The sequence below is a fragment of the Alexandromys fortis genome, unplaced genomic scaffold, assembly GCF_014885135.2.
Source record: "Alexandromys fortis isolate MF-2015 unplaced genomic scaffold, M_Fortis_MF-2015_v1.1 scaffold_91, whole genome shotgun sequence".
Taxonomy (NCBI): Eukaryota; Metazoa; Chordata; class Mammalia; order Rodentia; family Cricetidae; genus Alexandromys; species Alexandromys fortis.
In genome coordinates this window covers 5756672-5784029 of record NW_026067968.1, presented here as the reverse complement: position 1 = coordinate 5784029, position 27358 = coordinate 5756672, and the positions used below count along the sequence as shown (strand labels likewise).

The 27358-nt window shown below is 45.7% G+C and overlaps 1 protein-coding gene across 12 annotated transcripts in view; it reads right to left on the bottom strand.

The window, feature by feature from the left end:
• The window catches only part of Wdr20 (WD repeat domain 20), a 69976-nt gene that overhangs the window by 2886 nt on the left and 39732 nt on the right, over nucleotides 1-27358 (bottom strand). For 2 of the 12 annotated variants that reach the window (XM_050154693.1, XM_050154697.1), the window contains exons 2-4: nucleotides 19389-19571; nucleotides 7143-8402; nucleotides 4672-4736 (exon numbers count right to left, since the gene is read on the bottom strand). The exons of 1 other annotated variant lie outside the window; for it this stretch is intronic. In XM_050154693.1, coding sequence (XP_050010650.1) covers nucleotides 4674-4736; nucleotides 7143-8402; nucleotides 19389-19571 — 1506 coding nt within the window. In that variant the 3' untranslated portion in view covers nucleotides 4672-4673. Of the gene's footprint in view, nucleotides 1-4671; nucleotides 4737-7142; nucleotides 8403-17806; nucleotides 17969-18504; nucleotides 18550-19388; nucleotides 19572-27358 lie in introns of those variants that run through there. 9 more of the 12 variants (XM_050154700.1, XM_050154699.1, XM_050154701.1 and 6 more) reach the window with 9 other exon arrangements.

Below are 27358 nucleotides of genomic sequence, written 5' to 3'. Positions count from 1 at the left end.
GGTGTAGGCCTAATACTCTTGCACGCGGAAAGCAGAGGCCTGCAGCCACAGCCAGGGCTACAGGAGACCCTGTATGAAACGCCTGTTCCCCTAAAGAAGAGAATGTAAAATATACCCTTTATGGGGTTGGGGGGAGGTTGAATTCCACCAAGCTACATACACCCCAGCCTGTCACCATTAGTCCATGCTATAGTGTAAAGCCTGGGAGGTGAAAGGGGAAGTGGCCACACCCCCACTGAAACAGTGTCAAGCGGTGTCAAGGCAAAGAGCCACTCTCGTACCACCAAAGCGTGGTGGTTCTGCAGCCCTCCTCTGATTTCTCTGCTTGGGGATGGGTGAGTCAAGATTAGAGATGGCACCCAGGAAGAACGCGTGTGCCTGCTGGGTGTGTGCACTTGGGCCAGCCTAGCCCTATGTACAGGCTTCACAAAACTGAGGTCTCTCCAGCAGGGACCCTAGTCCCAGCGATAAGACAACTCTTGAACCTGAGCTCTTCTGGTCTCACCAAATTTGCTAACATTGCTGGATATTTCATTTTAAAATTACACAACAAAATACTCCAGGTCTTGGTTTGGGTTAGATTCTAATTTACAATAATACAATTAAGCCTTATTTCACCAGGATATACAATAAAAACAACACTGTGCCTTAGAAACCAGAACAACCAAAGAACAAGTCCATTTTCCTGCCTGTCCTGGCAGATGTTGCTGAGATGGATTATAGCTGGTCGGATGCTGTACATGCAAAGACATGTCTTGGACTTCTGCTCTTTGCCCTGGGTGTGTTCCCCTTATCTGTCTGAGCTTAAGAATCCACTACTCTATTCCACACAGTCTACAGCAAAGACCAGAGAAAACCTGGAAAGAAAGCACCCTTCTGTAGAAGATATATAAAAGAGATCAGAGCAACCAGACTCGGTGTCATGACTTACTGTCCTGGGACCCTGGGTCCTGCTGGGCTGTGGGCCTTGTTCACAAGCTAGCCCTGAGAGGCCACACTGAAGGCAGCACAAAGGGGCTACACAACCTGATCTCTGGTGAGAAAAGGGAAATGTCAAACTCTTTACAGACACCCGGGGAAAGACAGAAAATGAACCGTGCAAGCGGCTGAAGGCTTCTTTGAGGTTGTACGTTAAGGGCCAGCTAAGGCCCTCATTCTGTGACCCGCCGGGCCCTGAAGTTTGCCACAGAGGAAATCTTCTCTGGCTTACCCCCTGCAGGAGCTGCCCAGAGTACAGCCAAAAGCAGAGACTGGTTTCAGAGGCACGGCTCCAAGACAGAGCTGCTACAGAATCACTAACTACAACACTAACGGCACCCACATCTACAGGTAGCCCTACACCAAGGGACAACTCCTTGTCTCCAAGTATATAGTAGCTATGTCTTAAAAAAAAAATCAAACGGTATGGTTTCCTTTAAACAAAGGAGAAAATGTCGTTAGCCTCTTTTAGGCCTGTAAAGCTATTTAGTTTCTAAGAAAAAGCCCCCCTGTGCTGCTCGTGTGTGTGTGTGTGTGTGTGTGTGTGTGTGTGTGTGTGTGTGTGTGTGTAGGGGTCCCTTTGAACTACAGGTTTGAACAGCTCTCCTGCATGGCAGCACACAGTCAACCCGTTCTGCACCCAGAGTCAGGCAGTAAGGAAACACCCTGGAACTATCTGTGGGGGTTCCGAGGCAGAGAGCACAGGACCACAGCAGCTTGGAGGAGAGGCAGCTAAGCAAGAACCCAGTGTCTCAGGAAACAAGAGCTGACAGGTGAGTGGGAGCACCTTGGTCCAGCTCTCTCTCCCCATGTCACCCTGGCATGTCACCTGTAATTCCTGCATGTAAACATTTGGAGATGGGGTGACTGGTGAAGTCTATGTACTGAGGGACAATATGCAGGGCTGATCCGCCTGACCCCCATGGAATGTCGCCTGCTGCCTGCTCCTGTCGCACTGGGCTCTAGGTGTCCCCCAGCCCAGACGCCCAGCAGGGGTGAGGTGGGAGTGTGCTGAAAGGGAAGAGCTCCTACAGAGGCCCACAGTGCCCTGGGCTGCCTAGGTGGCTGCAGAGCCTAGCTCCCTCCAGAATTAACATTCACATTGCACTGGACCCTTCTCAAAGAGAACGGGCCTAATCCAGACAAGCTCACACACAACTGCGGCTCTGGAGCTCAGCGTCAGTGGTCCACACAGCAGTAGGAAGAGGTGGCTTCCATGGTTATTAGTTCTAGAAACGTTAATGAGGCTCTTAATTTTACAGCACTTAACAGCTTTCTCTTTTGGCTCACTGAGATTCTTTTTTGTAAAGCTTAGATGTGAAAATGACTTATTGAAAATTCTCTACGTTTACAATGCATTCACACGTTTATTCAATGTCAGTATACAGAGGAGAGAGAGCCCCCAGTACTGCAGAATGTCAAGTATGTGGTTAGTCTCTTTTCTGTGACAGTGACAAGCGAACAGCTAAAAAACAAAGCAATGGACAGAAACATGGTTCTCAGGATTAAGGAGTAACAACACTGATATTCAAGCTTCAGTAGTTATTGCAACAGTAGGAGCTCGGGTCCTGGTGTTTCACAGCAGGAGGGCTCTTCAGGAAATGTATTCAAGTTGTGAAGAGATCAGATGAAAATGTAAGAAAGGAAATACACATTTACCTTGACTCTCACTAAAGATAAATACTCATACAACTTTGCACAATGTCACCTAATAACAATCTTTAAAAGCCAAGTACACAGAAGTTAAAATGCAGGACTTCCACACTTTTAACTCAAGAGGCAGAAATTGAGCCATGACACAAAGATAATGTAACAGTTGCAGCATGAATGAAAAGTTCTGCATCAGTGTGACATTGCTCCACCAGAAGAGCATGTTCTTACAGTTGAACTTGGGCTCTGAGTCTCAAGGTAAGGGTTGCATACAAGTGCTTTTCCACAGAGAGCCGCGGGCTTCACTAACGCCACACTGCCGTCCTCTCCCTGGGACACGGCACAGCACTTTGATGAGCACCTTGTTAACCTAAGCCGGCTCGTGGTGGTCCAGTCAGCCCAAGTAGACAGCATGTTCTGGACAGAAATGGCCTGGTAGGTGTGGGGCTCCCCCATGCATCCCCGGATGTTCAGCCTTAGAAACCAAACTCCAACCTTCAAGTTCAGGAGCAGGCCTACATGGAAAGGTGCGTGGAGACTCCATGGGTGAGGGATGAGACCTCAACAGAGGACAAGCCTCAGTGGTGCAGCTGGCTCTGAACCAAGAGGCATAAGGGACCATGGACCCCTTCAGCCATGACTGCCCACAGCATAGCCTGCATTCCAGCATCAGTCACTGGAAAGCCACCACTAAACACTGGTCCTAGTGTTTTTCTCAAGTGGTCAGATAGACTGGTGGTGGCATTGGGGTTTCCACAGGACCTTTTTCTGGCCCTACATGTCCTGTGTTGTTCCTCCTCACACTTTGAGCTTGCTCAACAAAGAAGAAAATATCTCCCTCCAGCGAGAAGAGGACCTTACAGACAGGGACACACATTGTGCTAAGGTAGGCTCACTCATTTTAGCACAAATTCAATATGTTAAATTTATTAAAAATTCAGAATGTGTGGAGAAATGGCCCTGGGTGTTTTAAGAAAAACGCCAGAGGGGACATCCTGAGCTGGGATGTGTACACACCCCCACAGAAACTGCCAAGTTTTATAGCCCTTGTCACACCTGATTTCAGAATGTGGGCTTTTCTAAAAAACATTCACTTTTCATCCTGACCTAAGTGACTCTCAAAACACTACTAAACTCAATCAGCATAACAGACAACCTTAAAGCTCTTTACCCCTGGAGGCTAATCTGGAGGCCAATTACTGGCAGCAGGTGTCACCCAATCTCTTAGGGACATTTGCTTTTCAAAGAAGGCACAACTTCCAAGCCTCCCAAAGGGCCGGGCTGTGGCTCAGAAGTGCAGAGCCAGCACGGCAGGGGTAGAGACCCTTGGCTCAGTCCCCAGCAGAGCTCGCACAGGAGGAGGAAAGCGGGACCAGGCTGGGGCCAATTCACCACAGCTACAGTGCAGCTGGCAGCTGCGGTGGGCGAGCAGGACAGACAGCAGGCTCTACCTGTACAGTGGGGCCCTCGGGGGGGGGGCGACACCATGGGGACTCGATTCCTGCCTGTAGGACCCTAGGACCCTCTTCTTGCCAAAAGCTCTTTTATTCCGGGGGCTAGCTACCAGAGACATTCTTGTTCATGAAAATGCTTTACAGAGGGCTGGAGAGATGGCTCAGAGGTTAAGGGCCCTGGCTGCTCTTCCAAAGGTCCTGAGGTCAATTCCCAGCAACCACATAATGACTCACAACCATCTGTAATGAGATCTGGTGCCCTCTTCTGGCCTACAGGCATACATGCAGACAGAACACTGTATACATAATAAATAAATCTTTTTTAAAAAAATTATTTAAAAAAATAGACTGCTCAAGGGAGAAACAGGGAGGTTTTGATGAGGAAGCTCAAAGTCTGGTGAGAAACTACAAACATGCTCCCCAAATTTCTCTGGGTGACTACTGTGGAAGCAGGGTAGCCCTCCCTGTGTATCATTCTTTGGAGATCAGAAACCATCATGACACAACCCCATGACACCCACCACCTCTGTCTGCAGGGCACCAAGAAGGAGCACCCGCCCTCCAGCGCCCTCTTCTGGAGCTGCCGCACCTTTAGTTCTGGTCTTGGAGAACACCTTGCACTCTGTCCTCCTGCCTGCAGAACTGCTCTGCCGGCTGTCAAAGAAAGGGGGGCAGGAATCAGTCAGGGGGGCAGAGTGGGCCTGGGGCAGCATTGCCCTGCATGCAGGGGCCAGCCTGGGCCAGATCATGCAGCTAAGAAGCCCCTCTACAACTGACCCTGGACTCTTACCAGTTCCTGAACAGGGCAGGGAAGCCCAGGAGATTAAGAGACACAGCAGAGGGCCCCAAACAGGGTTTCCAGAATAGACATTAACGGACTATACTTAGCAGCAGAAATTGGAAGAGACTGTGACCAAACCCCAAATCACAAACTGTAACATTATCATAGGGATGCAGAAAAGAATTCACAGGCCTCTATCAGGCAATATAGCTGAGGCCTGTTTTCATTCCCCCTTTAAAGGAAACAGTGTATCCACCTCTTGTTCTGCTCTCCCAATTCCCAACAGCAAGTGACTCTTGCGTCCCAGCAGATGGGGCTAGGCATGCTCCCAGGGCAGATCCATAAGGGCCCATTATCTGTGCCGGATTCACCAAGCACACATGTGATGGCTCCCTTGCCAGCAGATAGCTTCACAACTGAGACATCAGCATATCTTCATCATAAATATTACTTACCTATGATTGGCCACTCTATTTGGGCCAAATACAAAGTCCTGAATTTGGAAACTGCATACTCAATGCCTCAGAAGCATTTGAAAGTGAATTTCAGAAACTGCACATCGAGTGTTCATTTCTAACCTGCCCACCTGGCAGCCCAATTTGACCTCTGAAGTTCAGACAGTCTTCATGGTGGTGGTCTTTGCTCCCTCAGATCAGTTAACCCTAAGAACTAAGGAGTATATTCCCAAGGCAGATGGGACATGAACACCTGCTCAGGGACACAAAAATGTCTTGGCATATAGGGAGATACCCTGGAAGCTGCCATCATCTCATGCGCATCATCATCATGACAGTCTCAGTGGCTGTCACATTAAACAGGACAGGGATGGGGACACTGGTCTAGCCATGAACAAGGAGGAGCATGAGAAGGGGACTGGGTCTGGCCAGATCTTTGCTACTGTCATATCCACTACTCAGGGCAATACAAATGGTCACTACTGCTATAGTTAATGACAAAGGGGTACCAGACAGAAATAATCCTAAATATTACAAATTAACAAATAAAATAACTATCATTCTGACACAAAATACCCAGCTCAAAGAACTGGAAAATCTCCAGTAAACCTGTAAAAACTACAGATTAAAAGAATTCTTGAACAGCTGAGCAGGACCTAAGGAGCTGGAAACAAACTGCAATCCCCACCACTTTCCTGCTACAGGGGCAAGCCACACAGCACTGCTCCTGAGGGACACAGGGCTCCATGGGTAGGATCTGAGTCCTGCACCAGCATCTGTCTCCAAGAGTCCTCCTGGACTCACAGCTACCATTCAAAAACACGAAGGGGGTGGGTGCTTTGTGCTTTCCCTGTGGGGGAACTGGCCCCCCTCCCCAATGCCATATCAGAAGGTATCCTGCAGCTGGACAACCTAACAGCCCACACAAAGCAGAACTGAGAAGCCTGCCCTTGACTTCCAGCCACACCTTCCTGACCCTAAAATAAAGCTCCCCCACCCCCCAGCAAAACAGACAGAACCTCCTCTTCCCTATTGGGAAAAACACAAGCAATGCACATCTAACACATAAGTCTCAGCTGATGCGGCTGGTGTCCTTGGCCCAGCATCCTAACTCCAGGCTCTGGACATGTAGGGAGTTTAGGGCACAATTGCAATCAGAGTTCTACAAACTGCTTCTTTGAAAAACGATGTTTATTAAACAATTTTAATTGTCATAAAATGACTAAAATGGGTTTTAAAAATTAAGGCTCTTTTCTTTCTGTGGATTGCCAGACAATGTAAAAATAATATCAATCACCCTGATGAACGCTTTGTTCCTAAGTTAAATTTCATAGATTCCTAAACATTTTATGATTTAAGATAAAAAGTTGGACCATAAGTGATAATTAATGGCCATCTGTACTGAACATACACTGACCAGGTGCACAACAATCTAGTTGAGGAGTTACGCAGAAATATCCCAGTTAAAGCATAAATTTCGACGTTAGCATTTTAATGTCATTATTTCTCCACACTGTCATGATTTCCCTATAATCGGAATAGTCTGATACAGAAATGCTAACTTTGGGACTCTATATACCCAGAGGGATGACTGGCTTGGCTGGCAATTAGTCTGATTATATATTTTTAAATGCTCTAAGGTGGATTATCAAATGATTCAGAATTACATGGCATGCAGTATCCAAAATTATGGCTCTGATGCATTTAGATTTACATTAAGAAGTGTCATTCACATTCATTGTACATCCCACCCCTCCCACAAGAAAAAAAATCACTACCTAGTCAAGTTCTAGATCTGGTGCAGCATTAAGGATTAAAACTTACCACTTTACCAGGCCTTGCCCATGTGCAAATAAATCCCTCCTGACAAGCAGTGACTATACAGTCTTCAAGAAAAACCAATACAGTCAGTCTTTCATGAGCTATCTTTTTACAGATCAGCGGCTCTAACAAAGGAACATCTTCCATCCGAGGACACAGGGATGTTCCCAGAGTTTTAGCTGGGTCCGTTTTGGCTTTAGTAACTAGATTCAGTTTGTCACTGCTCTTGCTGGAAATGTGTCCCATACTATGATTTCGTTTATGGTCTTTTTCATGGTGTCTCTCCTTCCGGTCGTGCAGCGACAGAGTTGCAAACTTGCTGACCCCAGAGGCAATGGCCCCGTCCATGACGCTGCTTTTGCTACCAGCATTGGAGACTGCTGAATGTGGAAGGCTATTGGACCGTGGCAATGGAGGGGGCACAGAGTTTCCAGGTGTAGTGACACTGTTCCCATTGCTTCCAGCAGGTGGACTGGTGGCATTCATGACATTTGTATGTGTCCTTGCTCTTGAGAGGGGTTGGTGAGGGAAAAGGATGTCTTCTGTAAGGTCCCATAAACACAGTTGTGTATCCTGACCCACTGAACCAAACCGATAGGTAACACTTACAGGGCGGCTGTCTGTAGAGTTCCGTTTGGACAGCCTAGACTGTGTACTGTTCGCTCGATCTCTGCCAAAATGAAGAAGGTCCTGGAAGTCCTCGTCACTGCCACTAAACTCCATAGGGTCACTTTCTTCTACGCTAGTAGTATAGGGATCAAATGCTACAACACTGACCCAGGATTTGTGCCCATGGCCTCTAGCTATTACTCGGCAGTCTAGAAAGGACCAGACTGTCACCAAGTCGTCCTCTCCACCTGTCACAATGTACTTGCCATCTGGGCTCCAGCACACACAAAGCAAACCCCCAAAGTAGCTTTTCATTGTACCGTGCAGCTCCACTGAGTCAAAGTTGAACACACGCAGAAACCCGTCCTGGCTCACACATGCTAAGAACTTGCCATCTGGGGAGAAAGCAAACTCGTTGAGGGCCCCCTCGCCCACCGTCCACTTAAGGAGAGGGTTCCTCGTGGATTTGCTCTTGCAAGTGTGCACGGCAAAGCTCTCTCCCTGCTTCAGAAGCTGGTAGTGGGGGGCTGTGGTGCCACAAGTGTGCTCCACATTATATAAGTACATGTTCCCACTTGAATGGGCTACTAGGAAAAGGCTTTCCGAACCAGGAACCCATTTGACACAGGTTACGCGTGACTTGTCTATTAGTCTCTGTGAAGACAAAGGAGAACATGTTATCACAATGGAGAAGTTACGGTCTACTTTCCAGAAACAAACAAACAAAAACAAACAAACAAACAAACAAAAGCTTGTCTGCTCCTCGGCAAGAAGGAAAGAGTCCATTCAGGCACTCCATTTTATCCTGTGTCAGCCAGGCCAGTGAAGAGCGTGTGGCCCACTCTAGAATTGCATTTGGGTGTCAGGACCCTGTCTTTTACTAAGGGTATCAATCAATGGATAAATATCTGCTGAGAGCCTATTTTGTGCCAGGCCCCAGGCACACTGGTGTGGGACAGCCTTTGGCCCTTACAGTAGAAATAACTGAATGTTTCGCTACGGCTACATCTCCTCTCTACAAGGACTCACAGGACAAGTTTCTGTCCTCATAGCTTTCTTTGCCCTTGTCACTTTAGGCCATGGGCCTTTCTGTGGCTGCTCCAGGACAGGGAATCATCTGCAGCCTGTGACTAGCAGAACACAGGACTTGAAAACACATTTCCCGGACAGGATACAGTCTGGGCTCACTGTGTCTTTTAACCCACATCTCCCAGATTCCCGCTGAAGGTGGAGGCTGGCTTGGGAGCCTGTGCTCCACCACTGTCAATCTATTTCCTGCTCATCGTTGGTCCACTGACCTAGTTGCCCCTTTAAATGCATGTATACAGTGGCTAATCTTTAAAACCAAACAAACAAAAGCAGACACAAATGCCACTCAGATGTACAGAAGGGGTACCCTTCTCTGTGCAGACCGTGCTATAGGACTCATCAGAGCACATACCCTCCACAGGCAACAGAGCTCACCAGAAGTTCCCATTCCTGCCCTGGAACTCCCTGGAATACCTGCCAGGTATTCTCTGTTACTTCTTTACTCTTTACTGGGACATTTTACCTAACTGGTTGGGGTTCCCCAACATGAATCTCAGAGAGTCACCAGGGCACACTAGTATGGACCTGAGCTACAGCCATCTGCCTGATTGTTTGGTGACCATGTGTCAGCAATGTGTGCTGTTTCCTTTACAGAAGAGGACAGAAATGAGATAATGTGACTTTAAAAGAATGGAAGCTGGGGTGCAATGTGCATGAGGATCTGGGTTTTCATATACAGCACCAGGTACAACAACAGAAATTAAGAGCCTCCAGCTACATGACTGTGAAGGCTCACTGCTAACTCTTCCATGAGGCCAGGCTGCTCCACACTGAGTCCAGGGCCATGACTATGCCAGGTGGGTTTGCACATGTAACTTGGATCTAAAGTCAGACTATGTCCTGACCCTAGCCTCGTTTTCTCCTGTCACTATTACTCCATTCATGTGGAAAATTTAAAGATTCTTGCAGTATGACTAGGTGTAAATTTTTACCTACAAACTTAAAAAAACGTACAACAGAAAAATTCCACTGGAATTCTGGTAAGAAAGGAAGTGCTGTTATGTGATGGGGAGGTGCAGACAGCGGTGAGCAGATGCAGTGCAGAAAGTTTTACTCACTAAAATGTGCACTCCAACCACCCTAGGCCAATCTGTGGATATAGCTGACAGAGAAAACCTCTAACAACCCACTGTATGCAGACCTTACTGTTGTCCCTGGGGACTGGGCACACCAGTGTAGCAATGACAGACCAAATCCAAGGGAGCACAAAAAAGTTCAGAGGTCTTCAAACTTGTCTGAAGTCACGTCCATTCATTTACTCAGTCAACACTGAATACATACCACATATCAGACATCTATTTATATATACAGCATTGATTAAAACTGCCATCCCTTTCTACATGGCAGATGTAGTAAGGTAAATGCTGTGCAGAAAAATTATCCAGGAAAGGAAAACAAAGTGCTGAGAATGGCATGTCTTGGCAATTTCAGTCTAAGAGGATAGCTAAGAAAAGCCCCTTAATATGTGAGCGTTAGCTGGGCACAAAGTGAGGCCAGCACACAGTGTGCTGGGGAGACACTGGAGTAGCCGAGGGAACAGATGCAGGAGCTCCAGACCCTGTAGAAGTAGCAGTGTGCTACTGAGAGTGGCTGCAAAATGGGTAGCTGTCCCCTGTCCTGAAGCCCTGAGGTCTGAGACCAGCCTGCCACGCCCACTAGCCAAGTGTCCCTGCAACAGAGCACCAGCCTAGCTCAGACCGCAGACGGCACAGCAAGTGGGAAACACAACTCCTTGACCAGCGGTTACCTGACTTCAATTGTTTCTAGGTTGTTACTAGTTTGAGTGTAACAGAGAAAGAACAAAAGTGTCTTACATCTATCTTTCAAATAAAGAAACAGAAACATCTGGAACATTTTACTCAATAAATATAAGAATAAAAATTACAAAGAAGGTGGGCATTGGGCATCGTGGCTAGGCTGCATAGGGAACATCAGGACAGCTAGGAGGATATTGCAAGACTGTCTTAAAAACTATTTTTTTTAACACAGCTCAGCCAAAAAGGTTACATTTTTATTTTAGAAAATGTCTGATTTAAAAAATAAAACAAAAAACAAAGAGAAAAAAACCCAATAGAGTCATGTTAAGAACCAGTGTAGGTGGCGGATCCCTTTTGATTTTGAGTTCTCACTGGAGCAGACCCTCATCTAACTAGCAAGATACCCTACAAAGGCCTATTCCTCCAAGCCATACTGCATGTGGGTAGGGGTGGGTGGGGGTGAGGCAGGAGCGAAAGGGTCAAGGCTCTCACAGAGCAGTCGGTGGATTAGGAAAGGCTGGAGCACCTGGAACACAATTGTGAACTGAGACACAGGGCTGTGAGGTCCTAGGATAGGGTCAGGCTGTAGAAGCCATACACTGCCTCTTCCATGTGGGAGATGTGTTATAAATGTAGAATATACACTGGATTCTGCGGGTGTGGTATGGAAAAAAGATTGTCAAAGATCTTATTCCTAGTTTTAGTATTATATAATGAAATATCTGAATGTATGAGAAAAATACAATGTATTCTTAAAATTAATTTCGCCCGATTTCCATCCTTTGAAAATGTGAGTGCACACCTGCAACTCACTCTGCATTCTCCTTGACAGTGCTACTGCAGACAAGGGGCAGCACAGGCTCTAGAACAAGGAGGAAATCCTAGCAGAAAGAACAAAAGGTCAAATGGAGATGAGGTCAGGAGGTCACTGGTCTCCAACCTAGCCAGTGGCAATGTCAGGTGCCTCTGTTGACAGTGAATGTAGTGGGGACGATGAGAGGAGTATAAAGTTCATAAAGACCCCTAAGTTCAGCCCCAGAGACAGCTGGGAAGGTCAGTCTGTAGCCAGTGAAAATGAGCAGAAAAGTCAAGCAGATGGAGAGCTACAAATCTGGGACATCCTGGGATCTCTGAGGAAGATGGTTCAGCAAGGTAGAGTGTAGGATTCTGGAAAAATCTACCCAGAGGGAGCACAGTAAGGCCATGCTGTCACACTCACTATGGTGACCACAGAGCTCTCCATGAAAGAGCCAGCTTCCAAAAGACTCAGAGCCCATTTCTAAAACCACTTTTGTGAAAATAACAAAACCCAGCCCAACTCCTGGCCAAAGCACAACAGAACACTGCGGTGTCCAGGTCAAGGATCAGTGTAGAGCTGCAGACTCAGAAGTTTGTATGAACCCTTGGAGCACTCAGCCAGAGCTCTCCTCTTCTAATACAGAGAGTAACTCAAAGAGACATCGCACTACATAAGAAAAGGGCATCATGTCCACTGCAGTACAAGGGGTCTCCAGGCCCTCCGGACTAGTTAGAAGGGGAAAAGAAAGAAATCTGCAGCCACATCCAAGTGTCCATGACAAATAAATCTGAACTGAAGCTTTCTGAGGCATTTCATTTTTATTTTTCTTACTTCTACCAGCATGACAAGCAAAAACAAAAACAAAACAAAACAAAACAAAAAACAACTTGGGGGTGAGTATGCATTTTACAATACAGATATCAGCTTATAATATAAACATAACAATTGTTAGAAAGCTACAGTGCAGTGCAAGAACAGTTTTTTTTTTTTTAAAGGCAACATAAAGATAACTGGAGAGGGCTGAAGCTCTCCCGCAGAAGTAAAGAAATGGGTATTTCAAAACCACCAAGGATTAGATGTCATTTTTACCAAAGTTGAAACTTTAAGAAGTAGATAGTTGTGGGTAATTGTTGCTCATTTCTTTCCATCAGTTAAAAAAAAGGCAGCAAAACCAAAACTGATAAAATGCACAACCGTGTCCTCTGCCAGGTAAGGGCACACTCTACCACTGGCCCACCTCCAAACTTTGTTTCTTTAAAGATTTATCTTTATTTTTATTAATTGTATGTATGTGTCTCTCTGAGGGTACCCATGGAAGCCAAATTTGGGCCTTCTAGAAGAGCAACAAGTGCTGTTAGCCACTAAGCCATCTCTCCAGGCCCAACATTTTAAAAGAAAAAAAGTTTGCATGTGTGCGCATGCTCACAAATGGCAGGTCAAAGGACAACTTGTGAGAACAGGTTCTCTCCTTCCACCATGTGGGTCTCAGGCTTGGTGGCAAGGGCCTTTACCAGCTCCACCATCTCCAAAACCTAGCGGTTTCAGTCTTCATAGTTACCTGCATAATATCTCCACAAGACCGGACTCATTAACACCTGTCTCATGGAAGGGGGAAGGGCTCAGGGCACCCTAGCCAGCTCTGTGAATTGCTATGCATTAAGCAGCTAGTAGGGGAAGGAAAGACACGGTCTTCAGTAGTGCAGCCACTGGCAAGACATCCATGTTCTCCTAAGCCATCCTAATGAAACTCACTGGGAAGTGGAAAGGGATGAGCAAGTGTGCAAAGGACAACAGAGAGAAAAAGGGTGACAATATCAAAACACATGAATACATAAGGAAATGTCACGATGACACAGCTGGAGTGAGGAAAAGCAGTTAAAAATGCTTCTTTCCCATGGCCTCTCCCTGCACCCACACCTGGAGCTCACAACCACCTATAACTTCAGCTCTAGGGGAATTTGATACTTGCTTTGACCTCCAATAGTACCTGCATACATGTGCACATACATACACACAGACACATGAAAATAAACCTTTAAAAAGAAAATGTCATAATAAACTCATTATTATGTATTATTAATATATGGAAAAAAAACCCACTTTCAAGCTGGGTGGTGGTGGCACACGCCTTTAATCCCAGCCCTGGCAAGGCAGAGGCAGGTGGATCTCAGAGTTTGAGGTCTGTAGGGCACCCTGTCTACAGAGTGAGTTCCAAGACAGCCAGAGGTACACAGAGAAACCTTGTTTCAAAACAAAACAAAACAAACAAAACCACTTTCAAAATTCCTTTAAGTTACTATTCTGTAACTTTTACAAAGAAAGGTTTTGATTATAATATAGCAAGTGTTTCTTGTCCCTTTGTGACATCTCCTCCCCAAATAGATGATCAGTAGTTACAAAAATAAACTCTTGGGTGCTCCAGCAAGTCCAAACATTGACTACAAGTCAAGGTGGCTCTCATTTCAAAGGCAGACTCTACCATCTTGATGCACTGTGTGGCAAAGCACATATAGGAAGCAACAGAAACCTCAAATCCACTTTGAGAGACTAGAAAAGGCAGAGACAGGAGGGAGCTGAGGACTTCACTTCCCAGAAGACTCTAAAAGGACTAGGTATTTTTCCTTCCATCTGGTCAGAAGCAGGCAGAACTGCAAAAGTCTCCATAGTATCTGGGGACAGGTCCAAGGTAGGAACAAGAACAGAGCTCCCCTCTGCTCACAGACCTGGAGTGACCAAGGGCAAACTCAAGGTCAACGTAAATCTAGTGAAGGTGTGAATCCTTCAATTCCTGCCCCATTTAGGATGGACAGATGGAAGGAAGGAGGGAGACAGGGAGACAGACAGACAGACAGACTGACTGACTGACTGACTGACTGTGATGGTTAGCAGTAAGCACTAGGATTCATAGGTGATGTTTTCCTGGCTTTTTTGTTCTCTATTTTCCATTTTTTCTATACACAAGCACTTAAATTTCTCAGTTTCAATTTGCAGGCCAAAAAAAAAAAATCACCTTTAAAAATATACTTCCTTCCAGATATAAAAATTTCATCTCTCTTTATCTACATCACATATCAAGAACTTACAATTCCATTTTCTTCATACATCTGAGTTTCATGTACCAGCACCAGACATTAGAAATGGGGCATGCAAGTGTGTGCACATGAATGGATGGAGCAGGTGGGTGAGCAGAGAGAACTAGTGAGGAAGACAGAAAGAGACCACATGGCTTTGACAGGCAAAAGGAATTTCTGCCCTGCAAAATTAGAAAAATAAATTTAAAAATAAAAAAAGGAAGGTTTATCCTTCAAAACAGTGTCTAGCCTCCCAAGAAAGCCTTTCCTTCCAATCCCACCTACTAGTAAGAAGCCTTGACATTTCCCTGCTCTGAAGACTGTTCAACACTGGACCAGCACTTAGGCGCTTTCTTCACTACTTAGCCCTGTTCCCGCTCCACAAGCAGCTATGCAGGTACTGTTCTTGCCATTTGCCAGCTGAAGAGAGGTAAGGTACAGACACACAGCAAACAAATGGAGTGTTCTTCTAAACCCTAGTCTATTCTAGTCTGTGTTCTTGGTGCTACTGAATTGTGTTGGGTTTGGGCCATTAACTGGCCATTTGATGTTTTGCAGAATGGGATGAGAGGGCCACAGTCTTGGGAGTACAATCAGTTCAGTCTCAGGCATTCTTTTGTTCTTAGCTCTCCCCCCATAGACCCTTGCTTGGGATCTCAGAGTTGTGATTACAAACTGGCAATTCAAATTTTTATCCCTCCTTAAAATTTCTAACCCATCCATCCGTCCGTCCGTCCAGTGTATGTATGTGTGGAAGGGATGGAACTCAAGTCATCCAGCTTGGCAGCAATACCTGCACTTTCTGAGACACCCTGCCCATAAGTATCCCTACCTAACAACCAACCTGCCCTTCAGATGCACACCTGCAAGCATGTGCGGATCTTTGAAATGAACCAAATACAAGATGCAGCCTCTATCTTTCCCTCCATTACTGAGCCCTGCCCCCTTTTCAGTCTCACACAATGCAGTAGCAGCCAGCACCTTCAGACTTGTTACTATCTCCCTCCACAGTAAGTTCCCTGAACACCAACCTGGGAGCTGCAGAGTAAGCTCAGAAGTTAAGTGCCCCTACTGCTCATGTCAGGCAGCTCACAACTGCCTCTAACTCATCTCCAGAGAGCTTGAAGCCCTCTCCTGGACTCATGAGGCACTGCACTTATGTGCACAGAGAAAAGACGCGCGCGCGCATGTGCGAGCGCGCACACACACACACACACACACACACACAAGTCTTTAAAAACACCTCATGACAATCTGACTGTGCTTCTGTTCTCTCCATAGGATATCTCTCCCCCCCTTTCTCTTTCCTTCTCTCCCTCTCCCTCAAGACAAGGTTTTCTCTAGGTAGCCTTGACTGTCCTGGAACTCAAGAGAATGATTTGTCTTTGCCTCCGGTCTAGTCCTTCCTTTGGTGGCCTCCTCCTAGGAGGTTCAGCTTGAAACACACCACTTCCTCTAAGACAGCTTCTCACCTGCCAGTTTAAAGCAGTCTGCACTCTCCTCCCACACCACAGTGGGTCACCATCTGTGGCCGCTAGCATGTGTGGGTGCTGTTTATACCCCTCTCCTCTAAAGGGTGGCATGCGGCACACACAGCCCCGCAGGTGCTCATGGTATGCTGAACAAGTAAGAACTGCCAAGTCTAGTTCAAGCCCCCAGCCCTCACCTGACACTCACTAGCGCCTTCTCACTGGTCTCTTCCTTCAGTCCAATCTAACCTTCTAAAATTGACAAGAGTTCTAAAAAACACATTTGACCCCTGATTAAAAGCCTAAAGTTCCCCTACAGTCTCCATGTTAAGTCCAAGTTTCTCCACATGACATGAATAATTTGGTTTTAATTCCTCTTTTTGGTGATGACTTCTGCTACTACCACCAACTCCACCCAGTGACTTGATTATGTTGTCACTTGATGCTCCAGAAAATGCCAAATTGTTTTCTTTCCAACTTTTTTGTTCTCGTTTGTTTGTCTGTTTTTAAACAGGGTCTTGTTCTGCAGCCCAGGCTGGCTTCCTGGCATGCAACACCATGCCTAATTCCTTTTCTTCTAAAGAGCATCCTTGCCTTCATCCTACCCTTACAAGTGCCCTCAAGATCTAGACCAGTGCTGTACTCTGCAAGTACTTCTCAGACCCTTTCACTAAATTTCTCCAATTCTTCTTTTTCTATTGATACAGGATCTCTGTGAAGTCCAGACTGGCTTTAAACTAGTGATCCTCCTACCTCAGCCTCTCAGTAAGCCACCCCATGTTTCCAGATAAATCTGACTTTTAAGAAAAATTTAAAATACCAGTGGGGGGTGAAAGGGAGTCAGATATATGCCTCAGTGGCTAAGAGCTTGTAAAGGATCAATTCAACGCCCAACAACTACATGGTGGCTAATAATGGTTTGTAACTTCAGTTCCAGGGGTCTGATAACCTCTAGCCTCCTTGGTACTATGAATGTGGTATGTAGACATGTATGTAACCAAAGCACCCATATATATATAAAATAAGTAAATACATAAATAAATGAATCTATAAACTTTTTTATTTGACATATTCAAGAATACACATGTTGGGTATACTGGTACACACCCTTGATCCCAGTACTTGGAAAGGAGGGCAGATGGATCTTTATGAGTTCATTAGCCTGTCTATATTGCGAGCTCTAGGCCAGTTTGATTTACATGAGATTCTGTCTCAAAACAACCAAAAACACAAGTAACATGTATCCCATCAGTACCATTGATGAGTCCATGCCTGGACTCTACCTGTCCATCCTTCTAACTGAGTTGCTAAGAAGGCAAGGTCAAACTGGCAACCACACCCGGTGGGGCTTACAAGCCTACAACCAGGAAGGTTCTGGAATTAATTTCAGGTTCCAGCAATATCATGATAACGCTATGAACTTGCTGATGTGGACTTAGCATTTCTTTGCAGATTTCTTCATCCATAAAGTAAAAACCAACCGTCCACCCTCCTATGTACAAGTAACAGGAACCTCTAACTCTCACACCAACGCTGAGTGTAGCACAAGGACATCTTTTTACAACATCTCTGGCACTCTGAGAAGTGCAGCCTTTGTGGTTGGGAGAAATGGATTCACACCACCAAACACTTGTGAAGGGTACTTGGTTTCAATCTCGAGCTCCAAATGCCAACCTGGCATTAAAGCTTGCAACAGTCTCACATTCTGCCACTTCAGCTGCAATCAAAGAGTAGGCAAGAACTTGTGCTTACATCATGAAGAGGGAAGATCTGCTTTCTATCTTGTAGCTCCATCACCAGGACAGAAGGGGTCTGGCCATCAGAGTCATGTGGACTCTAACTCCCCCACCCTCCCCCAACACAACACACAAACCTTTCTTGTTCTCTAAGTGGCATTCTGTGCCATCCTCTGTCAGAACTGCCTTTGGGTCTTGTTTACCAACAGCTTGGCACGGGGTTCAATCCACTCCCAGTCCATCACACGCTCTTCTACCCAAACACAAGCAAAACCCCATAATGATTCCAACTGCAGTTTCTGTTAACAATGCAGAAGAGTAACTTTGGGTCATCTTTCCCAGTCCTCATCAACATAGACAGACAGACAGACAGACAGACAGACAGACAGACAGACAGACAAAAATCACCCAGTTACTTAGAAATCACTTCCTCTAACGACATTAGTAAAACGTCTGGGTAAATAGATACTTTTCTGATTAAGATTTTTAAAGGAAATGGACTCAAATAGCTTTTCTCTTCAGCTGTCAATGTAGAGGACAAGTTTATTCCTAGTAAACCCAAAGGACCCAGAATGGTACGGAACACGCAGACAGCAAATGCCATAAGAACTACAAAGAATCAGAACTGCAGCTGTTTTGTGTGAGTCTGGGGCTCTTCTTCTCCCTTCCCAAAACCACTTCTTACATTAGACATGAGAGCATGCTGCTCCAGGAACATGATACTAAAACCAGGCAGCAGGACAAACTACTCGTCCTTCTGACATGAAGCCACCTTCAAATAACAATTCATAAAAGGCTGAGTAACAAGGTGGAGATTAGAATCCAGAGTGTCTACCTCATCGAGTCTACTTCACCTCCGCCATGTTCCAGGAAAGTCATGCTAAAACAGGAGAGAAAGACTATCAAATATGTGGTAATACTTGCGAGCTGAAAATCTACTATAAGTACAATCTATTTGACAACTTCTGCCTGCTATGTGTATTGATATATATATCAAGATCAAGAACTGGATATAAAGTACACACCTTTAATCCCTGCAGTTCTGCAGAAGCAGAAGAAGCTCTGTGAGTTCTAGGTCAGCCTGGTCTACAGAGTGAGTTCCAGGACAACCAAGACTACACAATAAGACCTCTGCCTCAAAACCAAACAAAACAAAAATCACACCTCAAGTTATCAATATGCTTGCCTCTATTATTGAAGCGATGTGTGCTTATGCATATGTATGCATGAAGCACACACCTGTGAAGATCAGAGGTCAACATCCTGAAGCTCTCTCTACTGGTCTCTATCTTTTCTTCTTCAAAACAGGGTCTCTTGGAGCTCACTGACTGTCATCTAGACTAACTGGCTGGTGAATCCCTGGGATCCTTCGGTCTCTCTTCCCAAGACTAGGATTAAAGACATGCCTGGCCTTTTATGTGGGTGCTGGAAATCCCAAGTCACACTTTACCCACGGAGGCATCTCCCCACCCCCATGCAGAAGGGTTTAAGGTATCTGTAGATAGCTGATCATTCTCTGCACAAATGCACAAACAATTACCTCGAGGAAAAACAAGTTCAGAACACTAATCCACAACATTTAAACTGGTGTAATACGAGGTAAAGACAGCAGAGCAGATGAAAAATGGCTTGGCTCAACATGTAAAATAAGGCCCACTACCCTTGAGTAAGAACAGAGCTCTTACAGGGGTTCAACAGCTCAGGCGGGGTGCTACTTACTTCCTCATTAAACAGCTTGCTAGTTTCTTTTTTGATGGGGTCTATGAGCTGGACTTGGCCTGCGGAAAAGCCCACTAGGAGAGAGACACTTTCTGCTGTGGCTGTTAGGTGGTTGAAGTCATGACAGGTAGGCTGTGTTCCTTTGTATATCCTTTTATCTATTGGTTTACTCAAGTCAGCAGCCTGGAGGAAAGAGAAAAATACATACAGTAAACAGCATATTGAGGTGAGAAAAGCTAAGTTAAACTATTTCATATGCTACTCCATTATAAACTTCAATTTTAAAAGCAAAGTTATTTAAAATAGTGCTTCAATTGTGACTTAAATTCACCTCATGTTTATAAAAGCAATTTCACATATGTAGCCAACTAGATATGTTAGATTATCTATAAAATATTCATTTGGAACTGTTGTTTCCACAATTTTTCCTCCTTCAAATGTGTGTAACAAGGACTTCCAAACTTCAGAAGGAAAACCCCTTTGATCCTAAATTCCATAATTTCCAAATGCATTGCAAGAAGTCTAACAGAGTAAATCTACGCACATACAGTTCAGGTATGTCTAGAGTACCTGAAAGCCCACTGCTCAGTTACCTAGAGTTAATGGTACTCCAAGTGAGGACTACAGACTGGCAGGCAGCAGCATTAACTGGAAACTCAGAATGCAAATTCTCTGTGCATTAGAAATGATGGGAGTAGCCTAGAAGCTGTAGTTTTAGAAGTCTCCCAGGTGATCGGATGCCCATGATCTGAGAACCACCACCAGGGGCGGCTTCTGCTGCTGCCATCACCTCTACTGCTTACAGCAGCCCTACAACATCCTACATCGAGAGCAGTCACCACCCTGCTTGGTTAATGCAGAACTGGACTTGGAACCTAGCTCTGTTGACTATAAGCAGATGGGGGAGAATATATATTCAACACTCTAAGGTCAAAAGCAAATAGTGACTTTTCAATGTGTCCCCAACTCCCTCCTCCCCCATCCCCACTCTGTGCCATTAAAAAATGTTGTTTGTTTTGGTTTGGTTTTGGTTTTTCCAGACAGGGTTTTTCAGTAGCTATGGAGCTAGTCCTGTAACTCACTATGTAGACTAGGCTGGGCTCGAACTCACAGGGATCCACCTGCCTCTCTGTCTCTCGAGGGCTGGAATTAAAGGCGTGTGTTACCACTGCTCAGCTTGTTTTTTTTTTTTTTTTGTTTGCTTTTTGTTTTTTCTAAGAGAGGGTTTCTCTGTGTAGCGCTGGCTGTCCTGAAACTCACTCTGTAGACCAGGCTAACCTTGAACTCACTGAAATCTGCCTGCCTCTGCCTCCCCAGTGCTGGGATTAAAGGTGTGTGTCATCACTACCTGGCTAAAAAAAAATGTTTTTAACATTCATCAAGTGTATGTACACTCGGGTGCCATGTGGAGTGTGTGGAGGCCAAGGAACAAGCTGTAGAAGTCAGAGTTCTGCTTCCACCATGCAGGTCGCTGGGACTGAACTCTGATCCATGTGTTTCCCCTTTTCCCAAGATGGTTATTTTCTTGAAGAAATGTCCCACATTAAGTGCAATCTGCTAAATTGTTTCTGTTGAACAAAGGCAGCCATACCCCCTCGGTGCAGGTGCTTATCACAAAGCCCAGTGACTGCACATACACTCCTCCACAGACACAGACACATTTAAAGCAGATTAAAAAAAAAGGTAAAACCACAGGTGGAGACAGTATCATTCCTCTGGGAGTCGCTCTGTCTGTCTATTCTTTATAACATTCTTCTCTTCACCTCAGGCACCATCAAAAACCCACATGTTCCTTCCTTCTTCCAAAGGGGCCTGTGACACCATATGACTTCTTATTCTGTTTCATTCCCAAAGAACAGATACTGGCTAGAAAGGAGGACTTCAAAATTGTGACTGACTTTGAACAAGCTGGAAACAGGATTTCACAGTACCCGGGAGGGCCATGAGCACAAAGGAGGCAGACGAGCCTTCCAGCTTTGCCTCTATTAGAACACACAAAAGGTCTTGCCTTTAATCTAGGCACGTGAGAGGCAAAGGCAAGCAATATCTCTGAGTTCAGGGCCAGCCTGGTCTAAAGAAAGCTCCAAGCCAGTCAGGGCTACACAATGAGATCAACAAACAAACCAAAAAACCAAAACCACAAATGAGACTTTCTGTTCTACCTACTGTGGGATTGTCAGGAGGGTGAAACAAGGGAGTGTGCCCATGAAACAGCACTGAAATAAATGTAGGTGACACTAATTCAAAACAAAGAGTGTTGACCTTGCTGCAGGGAGAATGGATGAGAAGGCACCTGCGGTGAGAAGAGACGGCTCACAACAGCTGGGTAGAGTTGGAGATCAGAACCAGAAAGCACCTAAAGGGACCCAAGACAGACTTGACAGAAGGCTCCTGCTGGGCCCTAAGGGCTGGGCAAGAAGATCCCAGGCTGTGGAAATGAAAGTAAGCCATTCCAGAACAATGAAGTTACCAGAAGGAAAAATGGCTGAAATAAGATACAATTGGCAGCTGAAGAATAAAACTCCATTTAGAAGTGCAAATCACTAAATTATTACTTTAAAAAATATTTCATAGCCGGGCGGTGGTGGCGCACGTGGGAGGCAGAGGCAGGCGGATCTCTGTGAGTTCGAGGCCAGCCTGGTCTACAAGAGCTAGTTCCAGGACAGGCTCCAAAGTCAGAGAGAAACCCTGTCTCAAAAAACCAGAGAGAGAGAGAGAGATTTCAAGTGTTGTATGTTTGCCTCACTTGTGTCAGTGTACCGCAGGCATGTCTGAGGAGGACAGAAGAGGGTATTAGATGCCCTGGACCTGGAGTTACAGTGGTTGTGGGGGTTTTTTTGGTGGTTTTTTGTTTTTTGTTTTTTGAGACAGGGTTTCTCTGTGGTTTTGGTGCCCGGCCAGTGGTTGTGTTTTAAAGCTGGTCCTCCATCACTCGTGGGACACACAAAAGCACAACTGGCCCCTAGGACACTTCCTCTATACCTCAGGCTATTCTGTCCAAGCCCCTTACTCCCTAATGGTGATGTGGGAGTGTCATATTATCAATCTGTTGATTTCACTGGTTAAGCAATAAAGAAACTGCCTGGCCCTGATAGGTTAAAACATAGGTGGGAGGAGTAAACAGACAGAATGCTGGGAGGAAGAGGAAGTGAGCTCAGACTCAACAGCTCTGCTCTCTGGAGCAGAGACGCCAGGCTCCTCTCTCCCAGGCAGCTCCGACCCAGGATGGACGTAGGCTAGAATCTTCCCGGTAAGCACACCTTTGTGGTGCTACACAGATGATTAGAAATGGGCCCACCCACGGAGACAGTGGGGCTGATCTATTGTGAGCTCACCAAGGCCAGCTGGACTACGACTGAAAAACCATGGGATAAAACCGGACTCTCTGAATATGGCAGACAATAAGGGCTGCTGAGATGCCAAGGACAATGCCACTGGGTTTTGATCCTACTTCATGTTCTGGCTTTGTGGGAGCCTAGCCAGTTTGGATGTCCACCTTCCTAGACCAAGATGGAGCGGGGAGGACTNGATGGAGGAAGGTCATTGGTTAATTATAATAAAGAAACTGCTTGGTCCTGATAGGTTAAAACATAGGTGGGAGGAGTAAACAGAACAGAATGCTGGGAGGAAGAGGAAGTGAGCTCAGACTTGACAGCTCTGCTCTCTGGAGCAGAGAAGCCAGCCTCCTCTCTCCCAGGCAGCTCCGACCCAGGATGGACATAGGCTAGAATCTTCCCGGTAAGCGCACCTCGCGGTGCTACACAGATGATTAGAAATGGGCTAAATTAATATGTGAGAATTAGCCTAGAAGAGGCTAGATAGAAATGGGCCAAGCAGTGTTTAAAAGAATACAGTTTGTGTGTTGTTATTTCGGGGCATAAGCTAGCAGGCGGCCAGGGTGCTGGGGATGCAGCCCCGCCACTCATAATTACAACATAATCGCACAGCAGGCAACATGTTGCCTACACCAAACAGAACTACTGTGAAGCCTGAAGGGACCCAGAGGACTTGCTCCCCACTCCCTAGGCACCCATCCCAACACAAAAATTACTTCTCTGAAAATATTCGTGGATTCTACTATTGGTACTTGAGGTCTCTGGAGTCTAGCCCAGGAAAAAGAGAAGCTCACCACACAGTCTGTCAGTTCACATAGCACGGCTGTCTCCCCATCTTCTCTCAACAACCACTGCCTAGCTCGATATATTTCTTTCCTGTTTACTCCCTACTTTGTGTGTGGCACTACTTGGAGCTCACACCCCTTTTAACAGCAGCAGTCACTACCTGAGCTAACCTCCATCTCTCGTTAAGGGGTCCTGACTCCCTGGCAGATGGCTTCCTAGCTCGAGGCCATCTGGCAGGACGGAGAAAGTCTAGACCTTATAACTTGGCAAGCTTAGACTTAAAGCTGCCTTCCCTTTTGACCAGTAGCTTTTTTCTGTCATTGAGCCTCAGAGAACAAGCCCTGCCTCCCCACAGGCAGAGGCTCTCAGATAGTAACCACAACCATCTTGTCTGTACCTCAGGTTCAAAGCTTCACTCCCTCCCTCATTTCCATCTATCAAAGCATGAAGATCTCTCCCGCTGCCACATTCCCCCCTGGTCTCACAAAGCAACAGTTACTACAGACTAGGCCCACACCAGGAACTTGATGCCCATTATCCCATTTCATCTCTGATGCGGTAACTAGGAAGGGATGCAGGGGTTCAGGTCCTGTGTTCGTCTCTACCTTCAGTTATTCTCCACACCACACCAAGCCTCAGCTGACAGGGCCTCTCTTTGCAGCTTTCATGTACCATGCCCCTAGTTAGGGTAGTCTCCTTGGCCATCTTCAGGAATCCTGCCAGTCACTTCTAAGACCCACTCGTTCTCCTGGCTACTGCTCTGTGCTCCTCAGTTAATATGAATTCCCAAACGCATAAACAATCCCACAAGGTCTAAATGCTTAATCACTTGCATGGCTTAAGAATTTTTAGTTCTTTAAATTTATTTTTATTTTATGTATATGGGTGTTTTGCCTGTATGCACATCTGTGCCTGTGGAACCCATAAGAGATGTCAGATCTCCTAGGACTGGAGATCCAGGTCATTGTGAACCCCATGGAATCAAACCTGGGTCCTCTGGAAAGGCAACAAATGCTCTTATCCATGAACTGATCTCTAGCACTTAGGAGGCTGTGGCAATCAATCAAGACCAGTCGGAGTTCAGTAGTGAGACCCGATCCCAGTTCTTAAAATAAAAAAAAAAAAAACAAGAGAGCTGGAGAAATGGCTCAGTGGTAAAGAGCACAGGCTTTTCTCCCCAGAGGAACTGGGTTCAAGTTCCAGCACCTTCATGGCAGCTCACAACTAACTCCAGTTTAGGGGAATCCAACACCTTCTTCTGGCCTCATCAGGCACCAGGCACACACATGATGCAAATAAACATGCAAATAAAACACTTTTTTGGCGTACACCACCATGCCTGGCTAAGTAAAACACTCTTGCACATAAATAAATCTTTTTTAAATTATATAAAAATAATCCCACTAGGGAATCAGAGTCAAGTGCCAAAGTTCTAGCCAGTAAGACTTCTTAAGCATCTCCTTTCTTCCTTGGACCATGGACACCTTGGGGATTCTTTTCTAAGATGAATCTATCTGCACTTTGCCTGCATACCAGATGAGGGCATCAGATCTCATCACAGATGATCATGAGCTACCATGTAGCTGTTAGGAATTGAACTCAGAACCTCTTGAAGAACAGTCAGTGCCCTTAACCTCTGAGCCATCTCTCCAGCCCCTTTTCAGATGAATCTTGCTGAAATATGGTGAGGATTGTTCCTCCTAGCACACACTGCTACCCCATCCACCTGGCTCCCTGCAGAATGCTGCTGAGCCAACACAGGTACTGAGCATTGCCTGGAACCTGTGAGAGGCAGCCTGGTTCCACAATTTGAGCCTACGGGTAGTGAGCATAGCCATGCCACATCACGTGGTCCTGAGCTGAGGCTCTTTTAGTGGGAACTTGCTACTTGATCCTCTAGGGTGACCAGAGCATTTGATATGGTATGAAAAACATTTGACTTCTTTTGAAAAATGTGTTAAGTGACAGATCCTAAACATGTTAGGGGGAGCAGTGTAAGTGATAAAGGTGAATTTAATCTCCTTCCCCATCCACATTTGAGAATCACCCAAGGGCAAGCCAGTCTTTTGCAAGAAAAATGTCCTTTTACTACCAAGTTTAACAATTAAAATGCTCAAACAAGAGTGCTCTCTGTGTATTCTTTGTGTGCAATCCCTTTTCTTACACCTAATCCCACTCCTCCCTCCTGACGTGCTCTTTTCTAGCATTCCCTGCCCAAATGACAGTTTCATGGCCCACCTAAGGCCTGCCTGTTCCATTCTGGCCCAGTTTGGCCTCCCTGGCTCTGTACCAGTATCTTTCCGCCCACTTCTAGCCTGTCCAATTATCACACACAATCTGCCAGATCCATCTTGTAGAATCACTCTCATATAAAACCTCCAGGGCTCTTTCTGCAAGACGGGACAGATCAGCCATCCCAGCTCCCAGAGGGCTTTAGCACCACCCCTACTCCTCCTTACCCCTAAGGCATTGCCAGTGTACTTCTATGCCTGCCAGCCTGGCCCCCTATTCCAGTTTTTAACTAGGAAACTTGTTCTGGGCAGTTTGCACAAGGCAGCTTCCTCTCATCACTGACGTTGGTTGTCTTTTCCTTGACCTTCAGAAAGTCCCTCACTGTGGGACACATTATTAGTGGTACGTGGTTTAATAATACTCCATACACTGTGAAAGCCCAACTTCTTTTTAAAATGTCAAGGAAATGGTTAGAAGGCTGTCAAATCACTAACGACCTAAGGATATCGCTAAGGGCAGCAGCAGTCAAATGCTCCAAAGGTCGCCCTTACGCCATTTTGAAAATCTGAAGAATTGTTGTTTTCATTATCATTCATCTTACATTTTTAGTATAATGTGTGTATGTTTGTATGAGATGGGGCTGGAGAGACAACTAATGCCACAGCACAAGTGTGGAGGTCAGAAGACAACTTTGTGGAGTCGGTTCTCTCCTCGGCCTTTATGTAGTTAGTTCCCTGAGGATCACATTCAGATTGCCAGGCTTACACTGTTACCTACTAAGATCTCACTGGCCCTCCACCACCATTCTTCATGATCACCTCTCAGACAATAACAATAAAGATTTTCTTTTCAAGGTCACAAACAATACCTACTTGGGAGCGGGGGAGTACAGGGGTGTTACCTTAAAACTTCGGTTCAAAAATAAAGCACATTATGCACATTATAAAGATTGTTCCACAATTTTAATTTAGTTAGACTTGAAGCTTCTAGTGCTTGTCAGGATTCAGCATAGAGTCTACTGCCTGGGGCTGGCCTTCTAGTCCACATCTTCTGGAATTGAAGAAACACTAAAGATTTCTAAGCCACAGGAGACACAAGTATTCAGAGTTGAGTGGGATAACTGCCTAGTGATAAAAATATCATACAGACATTCTCAAATATGTTCATTACATCCATATATAATATAGATGCAAGCAGGTAACACATAAATAATAATAGCTGTATAACATGTGTGGATGTCAGCAGTCCAACCTGTCCTTTAAAGAAACAAAACTAGTTTAATCTTGTAAAGCAGCCACACAATTCACCCTGTCACAGTCTGATGTGGGAGTGTCATATATCAATCTGTTGATTTCATTGGTTAAGCAATAAAGAAACTCCTTGGCCCTGATAGGTTAAAACATAGGTGGGAGGAGTAAACAGAATAGGATGCTGGGAGGAAGAGGAAGTGAGCTCAGACTCTGCTCTGCTCCCGGACAGACTCGACAGCTCTGCTCTCTGGAGCAGAGACGCCAGGCTCTGCTCTCCCAGGCAACTCCGACCCAGGATGGACTTAGGCTAGAATCTTCCTGGTAAGCGCACCTTGGGGTGCTTACACACATTATTAGAAATGGGCTA